This window comes from Diceros bicornis, chromosome 21 (genome assembly GCF_020826845.1).
Source record: "Diceros bicornis minor isolate mBicDic1 chromosome 21, mDicBic1.mat.cur, whole genome shotgun sequence".
Classification (NCBI taxonomy): domain Eukaryota; kingdom Metazoa; phylum Chordata; class Mammalia; order Perissodactyla; family Rhinocerotidae; genus Diceros; species Diceros bicornis.
In genome coordinates this window covers 11,630,020-11,654,494 of record NC_080760.1, presented here as the reverse complement: position 1 = coordinate 11,654,494, position 24,475 = coordinate 11,630,020, and the positions used below count along the sequence as shown (strand labels likewise).

At 38.9% G+C, this 24,475-nt stretch overlaps 1 protein-coding gene across 6 annotated transcripts in view; it reads left to right on the top strand.

Annotated features, from left to right (window-relative positions):
• The window catches only part of RUNX1T1 (RUNX1 partner transcriptional co-repressor 1), a 140,516-nt gene that overhangs the window by 8,748 nt on the left and 107,293 nt on the right, over positions 1–24,475 (top strand). For 3 of the 6 annotated variants that reach the window (XM_058564582.1, XM_058564584.1, XM_058564583.1), the window contains exon 2: positions 17,076–17,248. The exons of the other annotated variants lie outside the window; for them this stretch is intronic. In XM_058564582.1, the coding sequence (XP_058420565.1) occupies positions 17,161–17,248 (88 nt within the window). In that variant the 5' untranslated portion in view covers positions 17,076–17,160. The remainder of the gene's footprint in view (positions 1–17,075; positions 17,249–24,475) is intronic. 6 annotated transcript variants of the gene reach the window in all.

The window sequence follows — 24,475 nt, the reverse complement described above, 5'->3', positions numbered from 1 at the left end:
TGAAAAAGGAAAAAAATGTTTTATTGACTCATGAGTGTATTTCAGAAAATTATAGCAACAACTTTGGAAGGTGCTTAAGATGGATAAAAGTGGAAAAAATGATTGCTTTGCCTCCTACATATTGTCAAGATAGGTGTTTTCATAGGTAAATATGATCCAGTAACTAGAAGCCTAATTAAAATTTGTTTCAAGCCCGGGGTGGAGGGGGGCACGTTTCCTTGCTGACAGCAGCAGATCGATGGGGTAAGACAATGGAGCCCCATTATGTCACGTCCACTGACTGAACGTATTGACCTTTCAGGTCTGCTGTTGCCTCAGTGAGCATGAGGAAACACTGAGATTCACAGACCGACTGGCCAGAGTGGCACGTATATTACTGTATGTCATTTCTGCCTTCAGATTACCTTATCACCAGACAGACAGAATGGGATCGGACAGCCCGGAATTCTTCAGAAGGGGTAGAGCTCTTTTAGCTAAGAACTAACAGGTAGCATGTCTTAGGAGCATCTTTAATTTTACCAGGAATTGGGAGTTCTGGAGAAATACGTGGAACACTTTTCTTGAAAAAATCTGAGAAGCAGCCTAGCTACCAATCTTGCATATTTTACATATAAGGATACCCATTTCCAGGATTTACCTTTACCTTCTCCAGAGGTATTTACAGTGAGTGGTTGGTCACATCATTTAGGTGCTCGTCAGCCTGTGCTCTGGTGACATCCGTTCTTCCCCAGTCTGGGGTACTCAGATATCACGCGCCTGCTAAATCTGTATCTGATAAAAGCATGTGTAAGGCCCCTTCCAACACAGGGCCTGACTTTCACTTTTTGTTTCCTGTTTTCTTTTGGTGGGTGGAATGTGAAGATGGGGTGTATATATTTTTGTGCTTGCATAGACAGTAATATGTAAAGATAAATATATGTGTATTCCAAGCAGAGGCAGAGAAAATACTATTCGTTATCTTCTTGGTGTCATCTACCCTTTTACACATTTTGTATAGTCTTTGCATAATAAAACTAGGTATTAAGCAGACATTGAGTCAAAGAAATTTGAATCATACAAAAAGTGAAGATGGAGAAAATCAGAAGGGACTTTACATATTTTTTAAAAGTTTAATGAAAATATACAACTATTATGAATATGCCTTGTACACAGCAATTGTTGCCATCAAGTAGGCAACTGATGCCCTTTACAGTGTTTGAAACAAAACTAGTCCTTTATACCGTTTTCATGAAAATGTTAGGTTTCTATTTGATCAGCAGGTGCTGTTGAAATGAAAGCCATGTGTAAATTTTCAGAAGGCCAAAAGTGTCAATTCAGAAAAGGAAAGTGATAAGAGAAAGTGCAATCAGTTTTCCTGTTTTCAATCTGTGCAGGATTTGAAGAGCTGTTTTGTTAAACTGCTACATCTGCTCCAATATGAATATTGAACTACTTCCACTAAAAATAACAACCTATAATTTGGAAGCTACTGCAGTCTTTTGTTAATGTGAGTGGGTTATTTAAAAACAAAAAACAAAAAAATAAAAAAAAAAGGACAATTTTTTATTCTGATGATCTCTTGCCTAATGTGCATTTTCATTTGTTGGCACTTTTATCCTCAGCAGATAAATGGTATTATGCAATTAGGACCTTGTCTTGTTTGTCTATGAAAGAGGTTTCCATAGGTGAAAATCCTGGTCATATAAAAAGGGTTCACACAAAACAAAATTTATTTTAAAATAACCTGTTTAAATATAGTTATTTAAAATGAGAGTTATTCCTTACATTCTCTGATACTACAATTTTTAACTTACTGCCGACTATTATAACAAAGTTAATACTATTCCATTGCATACTGAGCATTTTGTGATTTATTTCACCTTTAATATACCTGCAGCTGTAAGTTTAAACTAATCGGGGATATTTTACCTAACAGGCTTTCAGAATAATTTTTTTCATGCTTAAATAAAATGATTAAATTATGCTTGAGTGCCTGCATACAAAAGCTTTAGCTTCTGTAGTACTGCTAATCAAATAAGTCTTATGGGCAGGGAAAGCACCACATTAGAGAAAAATTGGATGCATTTTACTAGACATTTCTGGGAAAGACATGTTCTTTTTAAATCAGCCAGTATTAATTAAGAAAACTCTAACACATCTTAAATAATCATAATAAAAATAATACTTCATCCCTATAGTAAGAAAATGAATGGCAATAGTATCCGTGTAAAGCTGAGCATAGAGAATTAAGGTAGAAGGAAGACTGATGAAATTTGGAGCAGGTTCAATATTGACTCTATCCACAATTGCAGTTGGGTTGACTTGTGGCTATAGTAATTTGTCCAGGGTGAGACGTGATCGCTGCTTAGGATCAATTAGAGGCTGTGTAGCTTGTGGCTTCGCACTTGAATTGTCAGACACACTCTTCACAGACAAACCCAGAGAAATCTCCAGAATGGATTAAGGGGAAGACAGACATTGTGACACATGAGCATGTTGGGTATTAACAATGCAGTGTTTCTTCTGAAATGCAAAAGAAGAGGTAGTTTGAGGAACAGCATTGAGTGTGTGCTTGGGATTACGTGTATGTGGCCAATCAAAGAATAATGCTTTTAAGGAATGTGGTTTCCAATTTGAAGCCAAACTGCAGCATGCTGTGCTGGCATATCTTTCAGAGACCTGGGAAGCCCTGAGGGTATATTCCCTGGTCCAGCACCAAACACTTGGCCACTCTCAAGAAGTGATGCTGAATCACCTATCAGCATAAGACAGTCTGTTTTACAGACACAGTCTCTTCATTTGTACGTGATATTCTAATGAGTTGTCTTTGTGCTGAAGCCACATTCAGTGTTGAAATTGAAGCCTCAGTGCCTTATATGGCATCAATAGGGGAGAGCTTCTTATTGCTCTTTTCAAAATGTTCATATTTATGAAATGATATCCAGGCTCTTACATCATCAGAACCACTGGTGAAGTAAAGCCCCACAGTTGAGGTTTAAGGCATGAGAGCCTACTCTTTGAAAAAGTTTGGAACCATCAATGCTGCTTAGAACCACTAATATTTTCACTGACCGTAAGAGACCTACTTTTTAAAATCCCCTGCTTGGATGACTCTAATTAGAATTACTTGTATAATATAACTCATGAAGGAATAAAGTAAGCATTTGTTTTTATAGCTTTCATTTTGGTCAAGATCTCGAAGACAAATCAGTATTTGGGTGAATAAGGCCTTTAGAACATAGACCTTGTTGAATGCGGCGGGCACAAATGTCAAGTTTTCCCGTTTTCCAACAATCTCAGCGCTCTCAGTGCCTTAGGAAATGTGGTGACTAGATTGATTAATCTTTTAACACCTGGCACACTTTGGTATGTGCTCTGGGCTTTGAAGAGCTGCCACCTAGTTGTTGGTGTTGGGAGAGAGGAGAAGAACTGACAGATGTTAGAGACCTGCTCTAATCCTGGAGTTGATCTTCACATACATTGTCATCACTGATTTTAAGTAAATGATTAACCAGCATTTTACTTTCCCCATTTCAAAGAGCTCCAACCTGACGCTTCAAGACTCTGGCCGTGGTTGCTCTTCTCGCTTGACCTTTGGCCCCAATCTGGAAAACTGAGGCTTCCTTGTGTTCTCAAAATTAATTGCCTACTTTGTTCCTGAGTTCTAATAATTAGAGCCTTATTCTCTGAATATCTGGCTTAGTATTCTCCGTAGCAGCCATGATCCATGCATCCACTGCTTTCTTTACTTATGCCCTCGCCCCTAACCTAGGTCTCAGAGTTGGCTGCCAGCTGACTATCCTTTGATACGCCCAAGTGTATGCCAGTTTGTGTCCCTCAATACCTCCTAATCCGAGCTTCTTCGTTACTAAATTCTGTTCCCTCATCAGAATACTGCCTTCCCGCACTACACTGAAGCCAGGAGGAATCAGTCTGTTTGCCTTATTGCTCTCACCCAGCACTCTGGAACTGTCTTCTGTTCAGTGTCCCTAGCCCTGAGGCTTATCCCATCCCAGTTGGTCACTCTGTATCTTGATCTCAGCATCCCCCAGTTGGCCAGGTCCAACTTCCTGGTCACTTATTGAGATGAGAGGAGAGGGATTCTGTACCATCTTGAGTTTGTAACTGTAGTTATATAGTGTAAGGCACTTGCTGTATTATAAAAAGAAGGACCTGGCCTGTGTGCATTTCCCTGACGAATAGATAAACTGGGGTTCCCTTTCCAGTTCAGTCACTGACTTGCTGGGTGGCCTGGGGTGCATTCCAGCCCTTAGGTGAATTCTTCAGGAGTAAAATGAAGGGCAGACTCAGTGATTGTTAGGCTTCTCAACTCTCACATATATGTGTCTATATATAATACTGGGGGTAGGCTTTCAGGAATTTCCCATGCTTAGGAGAGTGAAAAAAAAATTGTTATACTTTTAGTTCTGAGTTAGGGGACACTACTAATCTCCTTATAGCTGGGAAAGGGAGTCAGTGTGGAGCAGCATCATCTTCCCCCCGCTGTTCTCCATTGTGAGGAACTGGCACTGGGAATAGGCAGCCAGTTTTTCATAGCCATCCTAGAGCTTAGATGATTGTCTGAAATTTTAGTTGTTACTCTACCTTTTTCAGAGGTGAATGTTGGAGGAAGGAATCTGTTTCTGCTGTGAGAAGGAATGAAAGATGTTAGGTTTTGCTCAAGGAAAATAGCCTTTACACTTTGCTCTCGTAGTTGCTGGATGAGATGAATGTGGTGTGTGGGGCAGAAGTGGTGATTGGTTGTGCTTACTGGGCATTCTCTGTACCCCATAGTCTCAAGGTTTGGACCTAAGTCACTTAGGGGAATTTAGAAAATGACCTCTTTAAACCATTTTTAGAGAGAACCTGGTAAGTAACAGCTTATTTAAATGAACAGGGGCACATTATCCTTTGGTTAGGAATCCGATCTTAAGTAAGAAAGACTAAAAAATTGTCCTATTGCTTTGTCTGAAGAAACAGTCTGTTCTACAAAGAGTAAAAACCTAATTATTATCAATAACACTTTGATTTTGTACTTTTTTTTTTTAGTTTGTAAAAAATATAGACATTGGGGCCGGCCGGGTGGCGCAAGCGGTTAAGTGCACACGTTCCGCTGTGGCGGCCCGGGGTTCGCCGGTTCGGATCCCGGGTGTGCACCAACGCACTGCTTGTTAAGCCATGCTGTGGCGGCGTCCCATATAAAGTGGAGGAAGATGGGCATGGATGTTAGCCCAGGGCCAGTCTTCCTCAGCAAAAAAAAAAAGAGGAGGATTGGCATTGGATGTTAGCTCAGGGCTGGTCCTCCTCACCAAAAAAAAAAAAAATATATATATATATATATATAGACATTATTAGAAGTTTGACCCTAATTTGTGAATTGCTAATAATGAACCTAGGCTGTATTTCTTTGGAACTTAGGAGCTGTTGCCTTCTTATACTTCTGATTTGATCAAGGTGAGTGCTTTCTCATCTAGGATGGCAGTGAAAATTTCTACTGTTTACTAGGAATATCTGTGATTGGCAGGACTTGGAACTTATGTTATTTGTTATTAGAAATGGAAGCCACTGGAATCACTGTTGCTTCATAGGTCGTAGAAATGTTTGCATAGGCATTCAAAGTTCAGTGGGAGGCCAAATTGAAGTTCTTGGCCCCAAAGGAGAATGTCTTAAAATTATGTTTGCAGTGAGCTCTTAGTTGGTACCTGACTTGACTGGATTGAGTATTACATCAGAGAAATAACAGAGAAAATATTACTGTAAGCTGTAATGGTAGTTTGTCTAAAGAAGCTCAAGAGCTAGGTGGCCACTAATATGAGAGGAAACATTGCCAGAGCGGTGATGAGGTAGACGTGGCCAGGTCTATTAGAGCACTAGGAGAGAAAACTAGCTGTGAGATGCTATTATAAAGAGAATTTGGGAAGTCCTTTCCACTAAGCCTTGCAGGGAGTACACTTGGTGACACTCAGGTAGATCGAAGAGATATTAGGAACGTAGACAGATAATGGTACCTGTGAATGGTGGCATAGAGTTGTGCCAGGGAACTAGCACAGTGGCATCACAGAGAGCATTTCAAATGCACATCCGATTTGGCAAGTGGAATATCAGAAATTAGGAAGTCATCCCCCAGTGGACGTTGTAAACATGGTGCAAGTTGTGCTTTAAATACAAAGTCTTAGGAAGTTGGTTGGTCTATTTGGTTAAAACTAGATGTACTATACTCCTTTCCCTAACCTCAAGATATAGGAAGATGTGAGCTGTAGGACAGGTCATGAAAGACGGCTAGTTTATTTTCTGAGTCTATGCATATGTTACGTGCACAGTGATGAGCAAACACAGCTGGGAAGAACAGCAGATGATATTGGGACTGGAACTGTGGTGTTTATCAGGCTGACATAGTAATCCTTCTTTCCTGTGAAAGTGTTCTTTTTAAGTGACTGTTAGGATTCTGTAACTTTTATCATGTGTCAGACAAGTATTCTTTACTACCCACCCCCTTTGCCCACCTGTCACACATTTTCATTCTCATCTCTAGCTAGATTTATTTAGCAGTGAGATCCACATTTGACCTCTGATGGGAAACAAATGTGAACAATGAATTCACATCCTTTTGTTTCAATAAGGGTAGGTAGGTCAGTTCGGGTCTAAATAGAAAGTAAATGTGATCAGTCTCCATTGACTTGTCCAAGATGAGCTTGGAGTTGGCCAGAGGGAGCAGGTATAGCATATCAGAGGAAAATGTAAACGGAGAGCACTAAAATGAGCAATACGTTAGACCTAATTTGACTATTTTAAAGAAAGGCATATGCTCTTTGGATAGCCCTGGTAATGACACCTTTTAGAGCATCTGAAAGAAAATTGAAATTTTTACTTTTGGTTGTAAATCTGAAATAAGTTAATAAATATTTCATGAATGTCTTCTATGTGTAAAGCAGTGTGTTATATGGAGACACAGAGCAGGTAGTAGACTCAGTTCCCACTGCATGATAAACCCTCTCAGGACAAATTAAATAGCTATAAAAGATGGTGGGGCTTGGTTACTTACCAGTTAAATGGTACAGTAAAAGAGACTTTAGAGGTGAGAGTGAGTTGGAATTTAAGCTTGTCTTAAGACAGGCTTTATCAAGGAAAAGTTATCGTAATGGGGTTGTGGGCAGTTAAAAAGTAGGAATGAGGAGTGCAGAAGCCCAGATGTGGAAAAGGCCTGTGGGTGAGTGTTGAGTGGGGTGGGATGGGTGGGTTGGAGAGAGAATAAATTAATGTGGCTGTCTCAAAAATGACCCTTGGATGATTATTGGGAGATAAGCAGAAAGATTATAAATGTCTTGAGTACCAAGCATTTTGATTTCAGCTTTGTCTTCTAAGTCAGAATTTTTAAAAACTGTGTCCTGTGGGCTCCTCAGGGCAGGGAGTTGGCATGGAGGGTGCCCAGATGGCATTCAGGCCCTTTCAGTCGTCCTCTTAGTGCTGTAAAACCAGAATAGTTCTGCTTTTACAACAAATGGCTTTACATATTAGATTTCTGGTTGGATTTCTGTGGAACAAAGGATGCCATGGTTAAAATAGATCTTAATAAAACTGAAGTTCGAACAAAAATATGTACCAGGCAAGGGGAAACCATGGCCCCACTTAAGAGTCGCCTTTCTGAAGAGTTGGTCTGATTGCGAGGGGTTCAAGGGACTGAACAGGGGAAACCGGAGGCCGAGGCAGGCAGGAAGCGTATTGCAGCAGTTTAGGTGTTGGGTGTTCAGAAGGATGACCAGGATTGGGTCTGTGGGACGAGAAGGAGGAGGCAGATGCAAGAGGCATCACAAAGGAAATACAATTAGAACTAGGGCATAAGGGTGGATTTCGAGAAGGGGAAGAGTTGACCACCCGGATTGGGGTCCAGTGCGCGTAGCTTGCCAGAATTTGAGAATCACCTTGGATGTTTAAGGGGCAGCTTCCCTGCCTCTCATAGACCCACAGAGGCTCGTGTGGCTCAGAGTCACAGCCTCCAGAAAGGAGCCTCGGAACGCATCTGTATGTCCCTGCCCCAGGGATTCTTGTGGCCCGGCTAATTGTGGGAAGTGGAGAGAGGGCTGTCAAATGGTCAGTGTTCCTTAAAGAGTGGGATTTGCGTGGAGGGTTGATTACTGATCTCCTGGGACTTGGCTCCCTTATGTGCTGTGGCCCCTTGTGTGGATTTCCAACTGTTCTGAGTTTCCCTTCTTTTGCAGGTACCTTCGGGCCATGTGGGAGAATACCGAGTGGTCAGCTGGGCTGGGTCTGGACCTGTAACTTCCACCAGAGCAGCCTAACTGTTTTACGTATTTTAAACCTTGGACTTTTGTTGCAGGGTAATTTATCAAACTTCTTTCAATTCTAGCGTATGTAAAGGAGAGAAGGCAGGGACCAGAGAGTAAGGAGTCAAGGAGTTCATGAAAGACCAGAGGCCGTGCTTGCAAGGCGGTGTGCCCACACTTGGGGCGTGGTACTCTTGTGGGGAGGGGAGCGGAAAGTTATTGCAAGGGCCTCAGAACCCCACATTCATTCCTTCGTTCAGTACCCTGAGCATTGTCTGTTTACCAAACACTTTTTATGCAGTAACATTTTCCAAATATACCTTAAATTAAAAGAACAAAAATGTATTAAAATTTTACTGAGTTTAGTAGAAACTTGTCTTTGTGTACTTTACAATCAGCAGTTAGTAAAGGAAATACTGCCATTTGTAGGACTGTGATTTTTTGTTTTAAAATGGAATTTCATATTGGAAAAGTAAAGGAATTCCTCTTATTTGTTAAAAGGCAGTATTAAATCTTCAGGATTAAATTGCTCACTGTTGATTATCCCCCCTATTAAGGGACATTAGTTATTGCAAGAACCAACAGCAAAATCTACCTGTAAGAGGACTTTTAGGGTATGGTTCATCAAGGTAGTATCATTTCAGGATCTTTCACCTTGTTTTATCCAGTATCATTTAATTTGGAAACATGCTGGTGATTCTTTTTACTCTTTGAGCTTTAACCGAATTTGGAGTTTGCACTTTTGTTATAAAATCCGTCAGAACTGAATCTTTTAAGACTTTTTTCCTCTGTTGTCACTTGTGTTTGATAAAAATTAACCATGGTCAATCTATAGTTTTTAAAAGAATGAGACACCGATTTATATGTGTTGATATGGAATCATTCCTGAGATATATTGTTAAGTGAGAAAAAGCATAGAGCAGAACAATGTATATATATAATATACTACATTTGTACAAAAAACGTAAAACTTTATTTGTGGAAGATGTCTGTACAAGCACTGACAATAGTAGTTGTTTTGGGTTAAGAGAGTGGGGCTCAGGCATTGGTGGTTGGAAGACTTTTTGCTGTGTGTCCCTTAGTACTCTGAGTCTTTGCAAATCTTGTTCCTGTTTCACTGACTGTAGAGTTAGAGACCACAGCATCATGGGATTGAACTCTGCCCTTCTGGGGGAAAGTGATGCTCCTTTCTCTGCCAGAAGGCAGTCAGAGTGGAGTGGCGCAGAGTCCCAACCCCCAAGTGCTTTACCACTTGTTGCATCTCCTTCTACTCCTCCTCTTCATCTGGAAATAATTCTCATCTGGGTAATACAGGCATGACCTCATAAGCTTGTCGTGAGCATTACATGAAGTGATGTGTGTGAAGCGTAACCTTCAGTAAAGGGTTGCTTATTCTTAGTGTCTGACTTGACCACTCTGGAACTGTTCACTGTCTTCTAGAAGCCCCTGTAGGATCTTCTCCTTTCTCTGGCTGTTCCTTCTCGGTCACCTCCATCAAGAAATACTTAATGGAGAGTCTGGACCTGTTTGATACCTGGGGATATAGAGATGTTCAAGACAGACAGCACCCTTGATTGCTAGACCTTGCTCACTCCAGCCTTAATTAGGACCTATTTCTGCAGGGAACCCAGATGTCCTCTTGGGTTTGTCCTCTCCTGAGTCTCTAGTGAAACTTTACTCTATGAAACCTTCATGGCCTCTCTTTCTCAAAGATAGAATTTATCATATCCAACTTTTTACTACCATCTATGCGATTCAGACTTGTCTTCTGGTTTGTAAGCTCCTCGAAGGTAGGAGTCTGGAACAGTTGGGGTACTTTTTGATGCTTTATTAAATATTTGTTGAAGCTCATGCCTTGAACTCAAGTTATTTACTTAATACCGTTCTGAAATATTTCATTGCCAAGACCAAAATGAAATCTTTGGTTTCAAGAGCGTCTTGTTTCTTTCCTAATCTCTTTCCACCTTTGTCCCCTTGCATTGTGTTCTCTTATCATAGAATGGACAACTTATTGCTGCCATATTTTGGCTTGGAAGTTTCAACAACCAAAAAGACGCCCCCATTCTGGGTCTGCTCTAGTCAAACTGTGAAGTGGTTGAGTCACTTGCATATTCATAAATGTATATCTTAACTTGTGTTATTTTATTTTTTTCACCCTGAGTTTCACAGATGTGCATTTGTGAAGAATGAGTTCCCTGAAATTGTAAGGAAAATATTGTGTATATGGACATATTTATGAGCTAGAACTGCCCCTTTGGTCAGGGACCCAGCAAGGCTAAAAGCCATGTTAGTGGCTCTCAGCCTTCCCTCTCCCAGATGCCCCCAGGGTATCCTTTAGGTATAGGAAGGGGTTCACTTCCCTCCTTTCTCGAGTCTGTTTTCTGGGCAGATCCCCAGGCTGAGCATTTCATCTCCAATACTCCTCTCCCCGCCTCCCTTCTCCACCCAGTCTTGTCTTTGCTGACATTGTGTGGGATTCCCACTGCTCTGCTGCCTGATGAACTAGCCTTAAAACTAGGGATGGTCCTAAATAGTATGACAGGTCCATCTCACCCCAAGATTTGGCAACTCAGAATGCGGAAGTGGGTGAAGAGTCTCACTGTTTTTCCTTCCAGGTCACTTTTCCACGTTAAGAGCTGATTTCAGAAGGACAGCCTTCGGTTCCTTAACGCAAGTGACTGAACAATTTCAGACAGATACATGTGGAGAGGAGGCATGCTGGAGGTCTTCTTGGAGAGAGTTTCACATACTGTTGTATTTAGTGCTCACCTGGGAGTGAGCTCACTTGTAAATCACTCCTGGAGGTTTCCTCTCTTGTCTGAGGTCACCCTGCATGAGTGGTGGGGCAGGGTCTGAACCTAGATTTTCTTAGTCCCAGGCTTTTCTGTTCCAGGGCTCACTGCCGCTCTCCTGGAAGTCTTCTAATCCTACCGCCTAGGAATTTTCCCCATGAGCAGGGCCAGACACACAGGCTACAGGTGGGAATTATACTAAATGGAAAATTATCAAGACTTCTCACTGCACTTAGAAAAGTTACTGTTTATAGTTTAAAAAATATCACAGTTTTAAATGAAAAAAAAAAAAAAAAAAAAAATATCACAGTTTTACAAGTTTCTGAGGTGGGGGAAGGAGGGAGGAAAAAGAGGAAAGAAAGAGAGATCAGCTGAGAAGGAGCAGCAGCCACCAGACCGTGTTCGTAGCTGGACAATCAGAGATCTTTTTTTTTTTTTTTTGAGATGTGTAACTATCAACCATGAATGAGGATCCTTTCCAAGTCCCGTTTTTCTTTCATGTGAATGTTGCCAGCATGGAACAGATGCGTTTATTTGGAGAAACCAGTCTTTGGAAATAATGGTTCCCTCTTCTCTTATCCCTGAGAAGTGATCTTCCTCAGATGAAATTAGATGAGGAAAAAAAATTTTTAATCACAAAATATTAGTTTGTGGTATATTTTTCTTTGTCACTGCAAAATGTTTTAGGACCTGCAGCTTAATTCCACATATTTTGGTATTGTTAACTGATCCCAAATACTTTTATCACGAATAGTACAGTATTGACTTTCAGAGAGGAAAAGATTATAATTGTGCTAGTTTAATTTTGAGTAGTGACCTGATGCTTTTATTTTAATGCTTTAAACCATAACATTAAAATAGGCACTACCACCTTTCTACTGTCAGATGGTAGGAACCAAGCACTTGAATAAAACAACACTTACACTAGAGGCACTAAGATAGGCACTTTATAAGTATCTCTTATCTTCATATCATGCTGGTCAGTTAGGTGTTATTATCCTGCTTTAGAGATTTACATCTGAAGCATAGAGAGGTTAAGTGACTTGTCCAATGTCAGATAGCTGACAAGTGTGAGCGCTGAGATTCCACTCCAGCAGAGCTCTCATGCAGTGGGCTTCTAAGTGGTCAGTATAGGTGGGCTACAGTTATCTTAGAATATTTTATTTTATTGAAAATTAAATTATATCTGTAACAGAAGATATTTAAGAATTTCCTAGTATTTTAAATTGCCTGGTTTATTAACTCATTGGTCATCCTGCGTGGTCAGTTTGACTAAAAATAAAACATAGATTGGTCACCTGCCTTCTGGTTGATTTATTCTTTAAAATAACATCTGAAGGATTTTAAAACAATGCTTTATCACAATAAGAGGAAGTGGCTTGAAGAAAGACTAGGTAGTATTTGGTTATCATTTATTCCTTCGTTCCCTCATCCTGTGTTGAATGAACACCTTCTGTGAGCCAGCACTGTGCTGGGCACTGGGTATGAACAGTGTTGAGTAAACATGGGCCCTTCCCTCCTGGCCCTTGCAACAGAATGAGTATAGTGCATCGAGGTAGGGTCTGAAGGCAGAAAGAGAGTAAGATGGGATCTCTTTGAACAGGAAATTCAGTTGGTAAACTCATTTGGGAGATAAGTCTATGCACAAAAACTACTAGAGTGCATTTACGCCTTAAAAGTTGTGTGGACTTGGGCTGTGGTTCTTAATCATGGTATCCTCCTGCTCAGTGTGGGAGGAAGGGCTGGCCTCACAGCCCCTGGGTGATTCCTGTATTGGCCTATGTATGTACAATACTGGTGGGAATGGGCTCTGATGAATAGTATCTGGCAGGTACATGTTGCACAGCCTGTTAAAGACCATAAATGCTCTTACAATTTAAAGAAGAGATAACGCTCAGGGGCCCCAGGAGTGGTCAGAGGCAGGTTTGTGAAGGCTACACGTGCCAAGTACAGTTCTAAGTACAGAGGCTAGAATAATGGGCAAAGCAGACAAGACCCCTGTTCTCATAAGACTTATAGTTTAGAGGTGGGAAGGGGGGAGACATTAGAAAGATGTTATTAAGGTTATTCCACATAGCGTTAAATGCAGTGAAGACAATGAATAAACAGTGTTAGAGAGAATGACAGGAACACTGGTGGTGGTGGTGGTGAGACATTATTTTGGGTGGTCAGGAAAATCATCTCTGAGGAGGTTACACTTGAATGAAACCTGAGTGTTGAGAAGGAGCTGGTCATCAGCCAATCTGTGGAAAGGGTTGATGGACAAAGCCATAAAGGTGAAATGATGCATTCTATGGGGCTTTATCCAGCAAAGAGCTGCACCCTGTAAGGGTGTGGGTGGAGCAGAGGCTGAAAGGTATAGGTTAATGTGGAGTCATGGAGGGTCTTGAATGTCAGAATAAGGCAAGAATAAGGACTGTGTGTTTCTAGGTGTCTATCGGGATGAGCAGTTAGAAGAGAGAAGGAGAAGCGGGATGAATATATGTCATGGGAGCATAAGGAAGCTTGTGTAACTGGAACATTGAGGTTTAGTTCACGTGACCTATGACGAGGGACACCCAAGAATCATAGTGTCTCCACTGCTTTCTGTTGGAAGTTGAGTGTAGTCCTAAAATGAGGCATACATGGTGCTCGGCTGACTACTTCAGATCGGATCAGGGGTGCAGGGAACTGTCCTACCAGTGAGATCGTGGAGGCCTTGACAAAAGTAAGCTCTGATCCAATGGCAGCGACTGCACTCACTGCCGTAATGTTTTCCAAGTCAGGTATGATGTAACAGGTTTCTTTTGTGGTAATTCCTCTTGGAATGAAAAACTAATTGTATTTTTATCAATGTAAAAGAGCAGTCTTTATGCTATAAAATATTTTTATGAAAGGAATGAGAAAAGTTAGGGTTCGGTTCAGTCCAGGTTGATAGATAAAAAAGAGGTGTGTTTAAAGGCTCATTTTTGGAATAACTATATATTATTTACAATAGGAAGAATTGCCCTAAATGTTGATATAATTCCCTAGAGAAGTGTGTTTGGGCCGCGAAGGGCTCCCTGGCAGTGACTGAGAAAGCACAGTAATGGGAGCTACACTTGATCTCTTTTGGGGTTGATTCTGATGTGTGTAGTCTTTACATCCTATTAAATTTTTGAAAGATAAACTGATAAAAAAATGATTTGCCAAGGCCAGCAACTCATCCTTTTAAAACCTTGGCTCAGTGTACACATTGAAGGGATGGGGGAGTAAGATAAAAGCATTATAAATATGAGGTTAACTGAATTCAGATAGAAGGTTCTCTCAAGTTATTGCATTCCTTAGAAAATAAATACATTGCGCATATGGTTAAGATTGATCAAAAAAGTATTCTGTATGCCAGTGATTACATTCCCATCTGTGATTAAGGTTTTCTGTCTGCATCTGGTTTTCACATTATATTTCTGTAACAAAAATCCTTTATATAGCAGAGTTCACTTTCTGTATTTTCTATTAGCTGCAGCTCGAACTACTGCACGGATCGCAGATTTACACATGTGGTTTTCATTACTTCATACCATTGAGAAAAAGTAATATTTGTTTGGGAAGGTATGTTTTCCACAATTTCCATGGTAATACAACATGTTGAGCCTTTTTAATAACACTCTGGTAGAACTACAAATTGTTTGAGGCATTCTACTCTTGGTGGAGTTTAGTTTTTAAACTTTTCTCAGTATATGTTCCCCTCATAATGAGGTTTTACAAATTTGAGGGCTGGGGATCCAAACAAAGCAGTTATTAAAGATAGAGAAATTTTACTATCATTTGCATGTGATACAGACTTTAGTGTGGAATAAGTATCACAAATATCTGGATGTGTATTTCATAGTGCACATTACCATTACTCATTTTATTATTTTATATTGGAAGACCGTTGAATGTGTTGAATATATGAAGCACAAACATAGTACTCCAACATCATTATTTTGAGAAATCCAAACATTAGCTCCTTTTTTTTTTTTTTGACTTACCCTATTGATTGTGATAAAATGTTTCATAAATTAATTGAGTGGTGAAGATCCTCGGGTAACTTTAGGTTTACATTGTGCGTTATTTGAATGTGTATTTGTATGCCATGTAAACATTGAGGAATTTATAAACATGTACATTTAAAATATTTTGTAACACTATCTTCCTGCCAACTTTTCCCCGTTCACTTCAGGATACTCTCATTAAAAGAGACACAAGTGAAGTTAAAACGTGAAGCAGTATATTCTATATTGGGGATCATTTAAATTGAGAAATTTGTCTTTTGAAGGAAGTTTATCCACGTAGTTATTTCATAGGCCACAAAACTGAGATCCACTACACCATTTTTGTTAATAAGCCCAGACATGAGCCTGGTATTTAGCAGTTACGAGAAGGAAGAAATAGATGTAGACTCCCGGGATTCGTATGTGCTTTGCCTCCTTCATTTGTTCGGTGGAGATTATTAACTACGGCCCACACGGGCATAGTCCCCTTTTAATAGTCTCTCGAATGTCTTCTGTTGATGTTTGCTGAAGCACAAAATGTTATAAAATATCATGATTGAATCTAAGAAAAGCATCCATTTTCTTCTTTTTCCTACTAATATTCATCTTCTATTTATAAAATATTTTTACCTCAGAATAGACACATTGGAAATACAGGAATGTGTAGAAAATTACCCATATTTCTATCTTCCAGAAATAATCATTTAACATCTAGATATATTTACTTCCAATCTCCTGTCCCTGCACTCCACCCCACCCCCAGTATTTGAGTATTTATATATGTGTACATGTATCTATGTATCTTGGTCATTTTCTTATTGGAATTTTTGCTTTATCATTTGTTAATAAAATTGTTAGATTTCATAGTGAACTAAATGTTTTCAGTTTCTAGCTGATTGTCTTTAATGATCTTTGCTGACCTTCAAGGCAATTTCCAACTAAGAAATACCTAGTACTGTATTTTTTCTAAACATTGCTTGTTTAATTTTACCATAAAGAGCAAAAAACCACTGATTGCATGACAGTAGAGTTATAAGGTGGCATATAAAGGGCATGGATTTTTTTTAAAAATAGAATATGCTTGTTTATATACACCAGTTTTAATTTCTAGGGAGTAGTTTGGTCTCTTAAAGAAATGATAACAATAGCCTTAGGAATAATTTTTGAGACTGCTTTTTATAAATCTTTATTCCTTTGCATTTACTGAGTTTCTACCTTGTATGCATATAATTGTGCTAGGGTTATATTTCATAGATAATAAGAATTAAATAGTGATACTTTCTCTATGCATAGTGGTGCTAGTAGTATTAGTAGGTGAGTAATAGGCACTCAATAAATGTTTGAGAATGGACGAATGAATGAATTCTAAAGCTGCAGATCTAGCAGGGAAAATGAGAATAGTTGGATTGCTTTAGGGGAGAAAAGAAAGTAGTAGAAGTTTGTTGGTTTGGTAAAATGATTCATCAATGATTCTTGTTACTAATATTTTAAGACTAGTTGATTACATGGATTATTTTTCACTCTTCTCGGTTGTTTTAGACTCTTAGCTAATAATGGCAATGTTTAAATTTCAATATAGATACTACTTTGTTTTGAAAACGAATTTAACTTGCATGTAAAATTCCATAAAATAAAATAAACACATCTAATGTCTCAGTGTTTTCTAAAGAAACCATAATATCTGACAGATTATTTATTTTTTATTAAAATAAGTAAAATCTGACACATTCTTTTAAGGTATTGATGTACATATGTTTTTAAACCATGTAAGGAAAGAGGAGTTGTCGGGTTCAGAATGTGTCTAACTTTGAGTTAGATGATTAGAGAATTAAGAGTCCCTTAGAGCATGTCATTATAGGAACTGAGAAAATGGGATTGTTTTGGATTCTTCTAAAATTTAGAAGAGCTTCTATCTGTTTCTGAGAACAAAACAAAACTGGTCTCGTATTATTGTGTAAGTAGATGGGTGTGATACTTCAGACTGGTGGTGATATGTGCGTTTTTTTTCCCTTTGTTGTTGTCAATAGAAAAGATTGATCTCTGGGCTGGTGAACATAATATCTGTCCCAGTCAGAAAAGGAGAGAGGAAATTAGCAGAGCGATTGGTGGAGAATGATATCTGTCAAAAGAAACACTTGGAGAGCACTGAGTTTAGTAATAGGTGACTGCCGGAAAAAAGGGAACTTTGAATATTGTCAAGGTAAGGAACAGACAAATATTTTGATTTTGTAATTTACTTAAAGAAAATCAATCTATTATTTTTTCCAATAAATTGTAAAGATTTTCTCTTTTCCTTCTTTCTTCTAGTGTCTGTTGGTAAAGAGTTTGTATTATATATTTTACAAATTTGTCTTTGAAATCTTTCGGTAGGGGATTGGGTGGGGATCAGTCAGCCTGGCTGTGGGAACCCTTGTTTGATAACTTTGGGTTTGAAGATATCAAACGATCGAGTACCAAATTTTTTTCACCCTCTTTTTGCAGTGCTTCTTGCCATGTTCCATAATACATCTGTTATAAGCTGAGTAATACTTGGAGTTAAAGAGTAAAATCTATGCCATGATTTCTGTGTTTATTGTAACTAGAGATGGTGTTTTCTGAAACAGTTTGTTGACTAAAGAGGAAAGAAGTGCTTTTCAGTTTATTATTTCTTCTGACTGATTTGGATTTTTTTCTTTTAACTTTTTGGTGAATGTCACTTCCTAAGCAGAATTCATGTCCAGAGGTGCATTAAAAAAAAAAAAGAGTAATATCTAACTATAGGAAAATAGCAAATATAAACTAAGTGTACTGCCATTTGGCAAGAGACATCTTCAAGTCTGCAACATTTAAAAATTGAGAGCCCTGCATGATGAGTTCCAGAGAGTTGATGCCTCCTGTAGCCAGCTCTGTTTCAGGTTTAGTGGACTTGAGCAGAAGCACAGATAAATAAGGATAAACTGTGCTAAAAAAAAAAAAATTGAGAGTTAACACAAATGTTGTGTGATGTTGCTTGACACTCTAGTGATTGGGGAGGGATTTTTGAAGTTCTGACTGCCTGCCTAATTGCATGGAAAGAGAGGTAGCCCAGTAGTTACCATCCATGGTCACTGTTCTGGAAACATCACTGCTGGTGCCCACTCTACAATACCTGCTCTTGCAATTTCTACAAATATTTATTGACTTGTTCTTAAAGTTACCAGGAAGGTGTTGGCAAATGAGAGTATTTTTGTTTTTGAAATACCAGAGAAAATGAAAAAATTCCCTGTATAATTATAGGCTCCTCTGAGGTAGCCTAAATCATGATTTAGTTTCCTTTTCATCCTTTCATTCCTCCTTCTTTGTATGATGATGTTCTTCTACTATAATTAGTGAGAGACATACATTCAAAAGAGGATGCAAGGGGGCCAGCCCCGTGGCTTAGTGGTTAAGTGGGCGCGCTCTGCTGCTGGCGGTCTGGGTTCGGATCCCGGGCGCGCACCGACACACCACTTGTCCAGCCATGCTGAGGCCGCATCCCACATACAGCAACTAGAAGGATGTGCAGCTATGACATACAACTATCTACTGGGGCTTTGGGGGACAAAAATAAAAATAAATAAATAAATAAATAAATATCTTTTAAAAAAAACAAAAGAGGATGCAAGGAATTCAATTTTATTGAGTAAGTGAGATATCTTTCAGCTCTGCTTCTATCTTCTTTATGTATTATTGTTACTAAAAGTTAATTTTTTGAGAACTCAAATTTTGGTTGGTTAGATTTCTGAAGTCCAGGCTAGAAAGAAAGGTGTCACTATCTTATCTTAAAGGAAACAAACTAATAATAATAATAACAACAATAACCATCGTCCATGCTTTAGAATTGTTTTTCGTCTTCTTCCATCAGAAGAAAGTACTTGTTTTAAAAGAGGATATAACTCTTTGCTTTCTGCTTTATGTATCTCTATGGGGAGTCTTAATAATATGATAAAAATATTAAGATGCGGATTACAAATTGAAAAGGATATTGCATTTAAAAACTTGAGCATATATTGCAGATACACAGAGTCATCATCTTTACCCACTCCCATCCCATTACAGTCATATTCTCTTCTGGTCATGTGGTAGATATCTGTGGCCTGCTGGCGGTGAAGCATTGCAGCATGGAAGATCCAGATGGAAAGCAAAAGTGCATGACAAGGACACACATTTTAAAACAACTTAATGTGTGTTGTTAACAATATGCAGATACCGATCCCCAGCATCATGTATCAGAAAACACCATGTTGAGTTTCTCTCTCTCTTTCCTATATGTGTACGTACATACTTAAAAAATGATGTGTGTGTACACACACACACACACACACACAATAAATTTGTGTTGGCCTATTTTATAACTGTCTGGTTTTATTTTTCGTGTGGCATTGAAAAATTTATTCCTTGTTTTTTCTTCCTTTTGTAATGGTAATAGGTGTATAGAAATATTGGGTTCAGACTCAAGGTGACCAAAGAAGTAGAGAAGAACAGAAATCACATGCTTTAAATTTGCAAACACCTGGAATCCATTGGGTTCCTGGGGTTGTGATTTGGAAGCAGAAAAAGTAAAGAACTACATGAAATTCAACAATTGGGGCTGTAAGTGAGACTGGCCTGAGGTGGCGCCAGAGAGTCTGGTCTCCGTGGTGAGTTTGAAGCCAGGTGGGGGTCACCAGGTGACAGATTTGCTTCTGTTAGGGAGAGCAGGGGGGAAATGATGCCAAGGGGACAGCCACCAGCTTAGGTGGAAACTAGTAAAGGCAAAACGCTGCTATGTTTCCGCCCAGTGTTTTAAAGCATACCCCAAACGTGCATAATGCTTGGTTCTCTAGAATGTGGTTTAGAGCTGTTCTCCTGTAACGCGCGCCCTTGTGAGGAGTGGGCAGCTCTGGGACAGCTAGGGGTGATGTCCAGCCTGAGGACCTTGCTCTTATAAGCCATTAAGAAAATACTAAGAAGGGTCCAATATTTGTCATATTAAAAAAAAAGAAAAGATCCATTGGCTGTCTAAAAGATAGAAGGGGAATATCGCATGGGAGACAGTTACGACAGCGGAAACTTTTGTTGCAAAGTGGTGTGTATTTATGTTCGTATCCTGGGATGGGATATTTATGTAGTTCTAGTTTATAGATGCTGTGTGTGTTTCAGAAGCCACATTTGTATTTTTTAAAAGAGTGAGTTTTTAAAACTTCCTTTAAAAATTAAACATCCTTTAAAAATTAGAGGATGCTGTGTACCTTCAAATATTGGTATCTTTAGTAGGAAAAGAGAAAAGTTATTTTCTTAAGCAAAATTGCTGGTTTTTGAGAGTGTCTGCATTTATTTTTAGTTTTTCTTGGTCATGTTCGAGGGGTCTGATAGCATTAATGGGCTCTACCCCACATGGAGCTTTGAGCATATTGTAGCACTGTGCACTGATCCCAGGTCAGTGTGATGCGTGAAATCAATTTATTTGAATCTCTTTGCCTCTATAGGAATTTGGCAGCATGCCAGTTGTTTTCATTTAATGTTCTTTGTGTTGAACACAGACAAGCAGGCATGCTTTTGTATTCCTCTCTCTTTTGGTCTCTGTCTCTTTCAGCCAGTGTTTTACTCTATGGATTTTCAGATGAAGGAAGAATATATTATTTATATGATTCTAATCATTGCTTTATATGTATATATATATATATATATATATATATATATATAAATGTACCACTTTCTTTTAAGGGATATTTTTTATATTCCTGAGTTTTAATGGTACACAAGAAATATTTTAGAGTTTTCTTTAAATCAGATTTTCAATGAAACATAACAAACCAGATCATAGGTGGTATTTGCTTACCATAATGCCCATTATCAAAACTAAAAATAACAATATTAATTATACAACACAACAAATGTTTAATTTGTGAACTGGACTATCAAAGTCATTTATTTCTTGGGCTTTTCTGAATTTGAGGATTCATACTTTACTCGAGTACACACTAAAGAAAAAATTATTATTTGGGTATTATTTTCTTTGAATAACCCATCTTAATTGAGATGCCAGTGTTTTATGTGGACTTGTTATATGTGGGTTTTTACGAAGTTCCTGCCATTAGGGTAATTTTTTGCTTTTTAAATTTGGGAAGGCAATGACAGGGAACAGCACAGAGGTTTTTATTACAGAGACACTCGACCATTCAGTGGATGTTTTTGTAGGGAGGATTTGTTTCTGGGTCAGCTTTAGGAAGAGGTGGAGAAGGAAGTGAGAGAGGGAGAGCGTTCTGTTGATGCTCGGGCAGTTCTTGCGGAAGTTGATATGCAGAACTGTGGAGCCGCAGCGTGGGGGTGAGGCTCGTACCCAGCAGCCCTGCTTCCTTGTGTAATTACCTGAAGAGCACAACAGTCGGCCTGAGAGTGTGTGGAAACCCAGTATCTCTCACAGCCGCCTGGCGCTCTGACATCCTGCAAGGCCAGCCCTGTCTGTCCCACAGCGTCAGGCTGGCTCCCGCCCCGGGTTCCTTTCTCTCTGGAGGCATTGTGTGGAAGAGGGTTTGGTCAGGAATTGGAGGTTCCTGCCAGTGCTCTGTCCCTGCTCTCTCCTTCTGGTCTACATTGACAGATTTGCCTGATTTTTTTTTTTTTAATGGATTTAAAAATGTGGCTCTTTCATTTTACACCCTGGCCTTGCTGTGAAACAATATCTCCATCAACAGCAGCAGACATTAACCAGTGGAGGACAGGCCTTAGTTAATGGGTTCTTCTTTTACTAATCCCTGTTATATGGTGTCCTATGTGTGTTGTCTTTTTGGGTGAGGCTCACTAGTATCATTGTGAAACTGGTAAGTCAGAGGTTGTTTTCATGACACGGTTTTGGAATCTTAATCTGTACATGAAAATAGAATAGTCCATCTTTAAACAAAGATAGAACTTTCAAGGTTGGGATTTTTCCTTTCCTTGGAATTTGAATATGGACTTGGACATATGCTGTGGGAAGAGCCACACCCTTTAATGAAGCTGGGAGTGGTGAGAAATAATATTTGGACAGCAATGTGTGGCCAATTTGAAGGTAGTATAGGATAAATATACTGAGGAATGCTTGGAGATGGAGCCATTTGGGAGATCCACAGAGTATAACAAGATGTTATCTTATCAAGAGGAAATCCAGCAGGTTCTTTATCCACAGTGTGGGCTGATGAAATGTCCCAGCCGTGGGTGGGGGAGCAGAGGTGGTGGTGGTGGGGTTTCCTGCAAAGGGAGGGGAAAGTGTGACTACATGTGTAGTGATTTGGTTTTTCCAACTACTTCATCAGGATTCTGTCGTGCAGCCTTAAGGGCATTCACCCTTTAGATATGTGCGTCCCATTACTGTTACTGGGAGTTACAGGCATGTAAAGAGAGCAATGCGCACCTCTGCGTTGTGCCTGAGCAGAGCTCCAGGGATTGATTCTGTTCTTTTTAGAGAATAAAGGAATTGGACTTTGCAGGGAAGAGTTTGGTAGGAATTATTCTGAAAACTCCTTTTACATATTATATTTATGGAAGTAATATCAATATTTTATGTATTTGTATACCACTCCAGTGAAAAGTATATAATCATTTAAATAATTGGATTCGCCTGGTGCCTCTTGTGATGGCGCTGGCATCGCCGTGATCTATTATGCACTAGCATAAGTAGCTCTGCCATAAGTGTTATGTGTATCCTCAGGCATGTGCATGTTTATTTATGTATCAGCCTGCTGCGTTTCCTTCAGAGTATATCTCTTTTCAACATCAGTATAAATATAAAAAAAGAAAACATATAAATATGTTTTCAGCCACAGTCAGCATCCTAACTGGTGTCCTCCTTCACTGACAGGCTCCAGGTACCCTCCTTTCAAGCTCCAGCTTTTTGGTAGTTCTATCCAAGTGGAGCTTTCTTAAATGCGAGGCACATGAGCGCCATTTGTGGAATTAAGCCTTGGCAGCAGAGAGCGTATAATGTGAGAAAAACTTGGAAGACTTTGAAAAGTGAATGGAGCGAGTTGTGGCTTGCAGGTGGCATCAGGAATTAAAGAACAAAATGTGAACAAGAAAGTGGGGTTGGCGTCTTGCTCTGAGTGTGCTCAGTAAGTGTGGAGTGAAGTGACAAGAAAAAAATGGATCTGTGCAAGAAGAGAATGGGGGAAAGTGCATTACTCTAGAAAAGAGAAGGGAAAAAATCATATTCTGTTAGTCACTGTGTTCTTATGTCAGGAATGAAAACAGGACATTTTTATATAACAGATAAAAAGTCACAGTCTTTCAAAATGTTAATAAGACTTTGGTATATACAGTTAAGAGTAATTTTAATAAAAAGTCAATGAGAATTGAAATTTTCATACAGAGTAAGGGAATTGAGCTGAGATTTATAGGTTTTAACCACTATTGAGTGTATTTCAGAATATACTGCATTAAGTGCTCTTCTGCTTGATCTTGTGTGGGGGAGGAGCATGCATAATGAAACCCAATAGGATAATTTAAAAATTTACATTGATAAAAAAGCAAATATGCTGTATTGGGTGTTATTTGAACAAATAAAGCAGTTTGGGAATGAAAATTTGTAATGGAGTCCATGGTAGCTAAAAATCATTTTTGAGTAAGTTTGAATTTGTTTACAAATGTGGCAAATTAGTATGCGTGCATATATTTTGATAATTTGCAATACAGAGAAAAAGAAGTAGAGAATTTGTTAGAGATGAAAGTCCTGTGAAAAAAGAATACGGTGAAAAAATTCTGGGATTTTTTTTTATTGCTGTGTATTTGCTCCACCTGGTGGATTTTGTTGAAAGTGTTTTAATCCATGTTAATAAAAAGAATACCCTTTACACAATTTATAGGAAGATGAATCTTTTGTTTTATTTTTGTTACTATGTAAAATAGTTCCTATCGAGGTCAAAACATTTATATCCATTTTGTTCAGTTCTTTCATTGCATTGGAAGTAGTAGTTATTTTTCTGTTCAAAATGTAATACATGCTCATTTTAGAAGATTTGGAAAATAGAGAAAAATAAAAAAAAGAAAGTAAACATGGTTTATAATTTCACTGCACAGAACTATTGCAGTATTTTTAAGAATACGTGTTATCAGAAGAGAACCAATTTTCATTTACATTTATTTAAAGATACGTGGAATGTTAAATATTATGCCGAAATATGATGATGACTGTTATAATTATTTTTGGACAAATGCTGCCCTTAGAATTCTCAGGCTCCAAAAAAATCAGGAGGAACTGCTTTTATTAAGCTGCATGTCTACACAAGGCGAAGGTAGTGGAGAGTAAAGGTACCTCATGCATTCATGGGGGTGATGAGAGCTGGTGTTGCTGGGCTTACACAGATTGCTTTCTTTGGAAATCTTAAGGATTCAGTTGTGCTTTGATCATCTTATTGTTTTCCTTAGGTTATTCTTTTTTTCTCCTTTAGACTCTAACAGCTCTGTAACAGAAGGT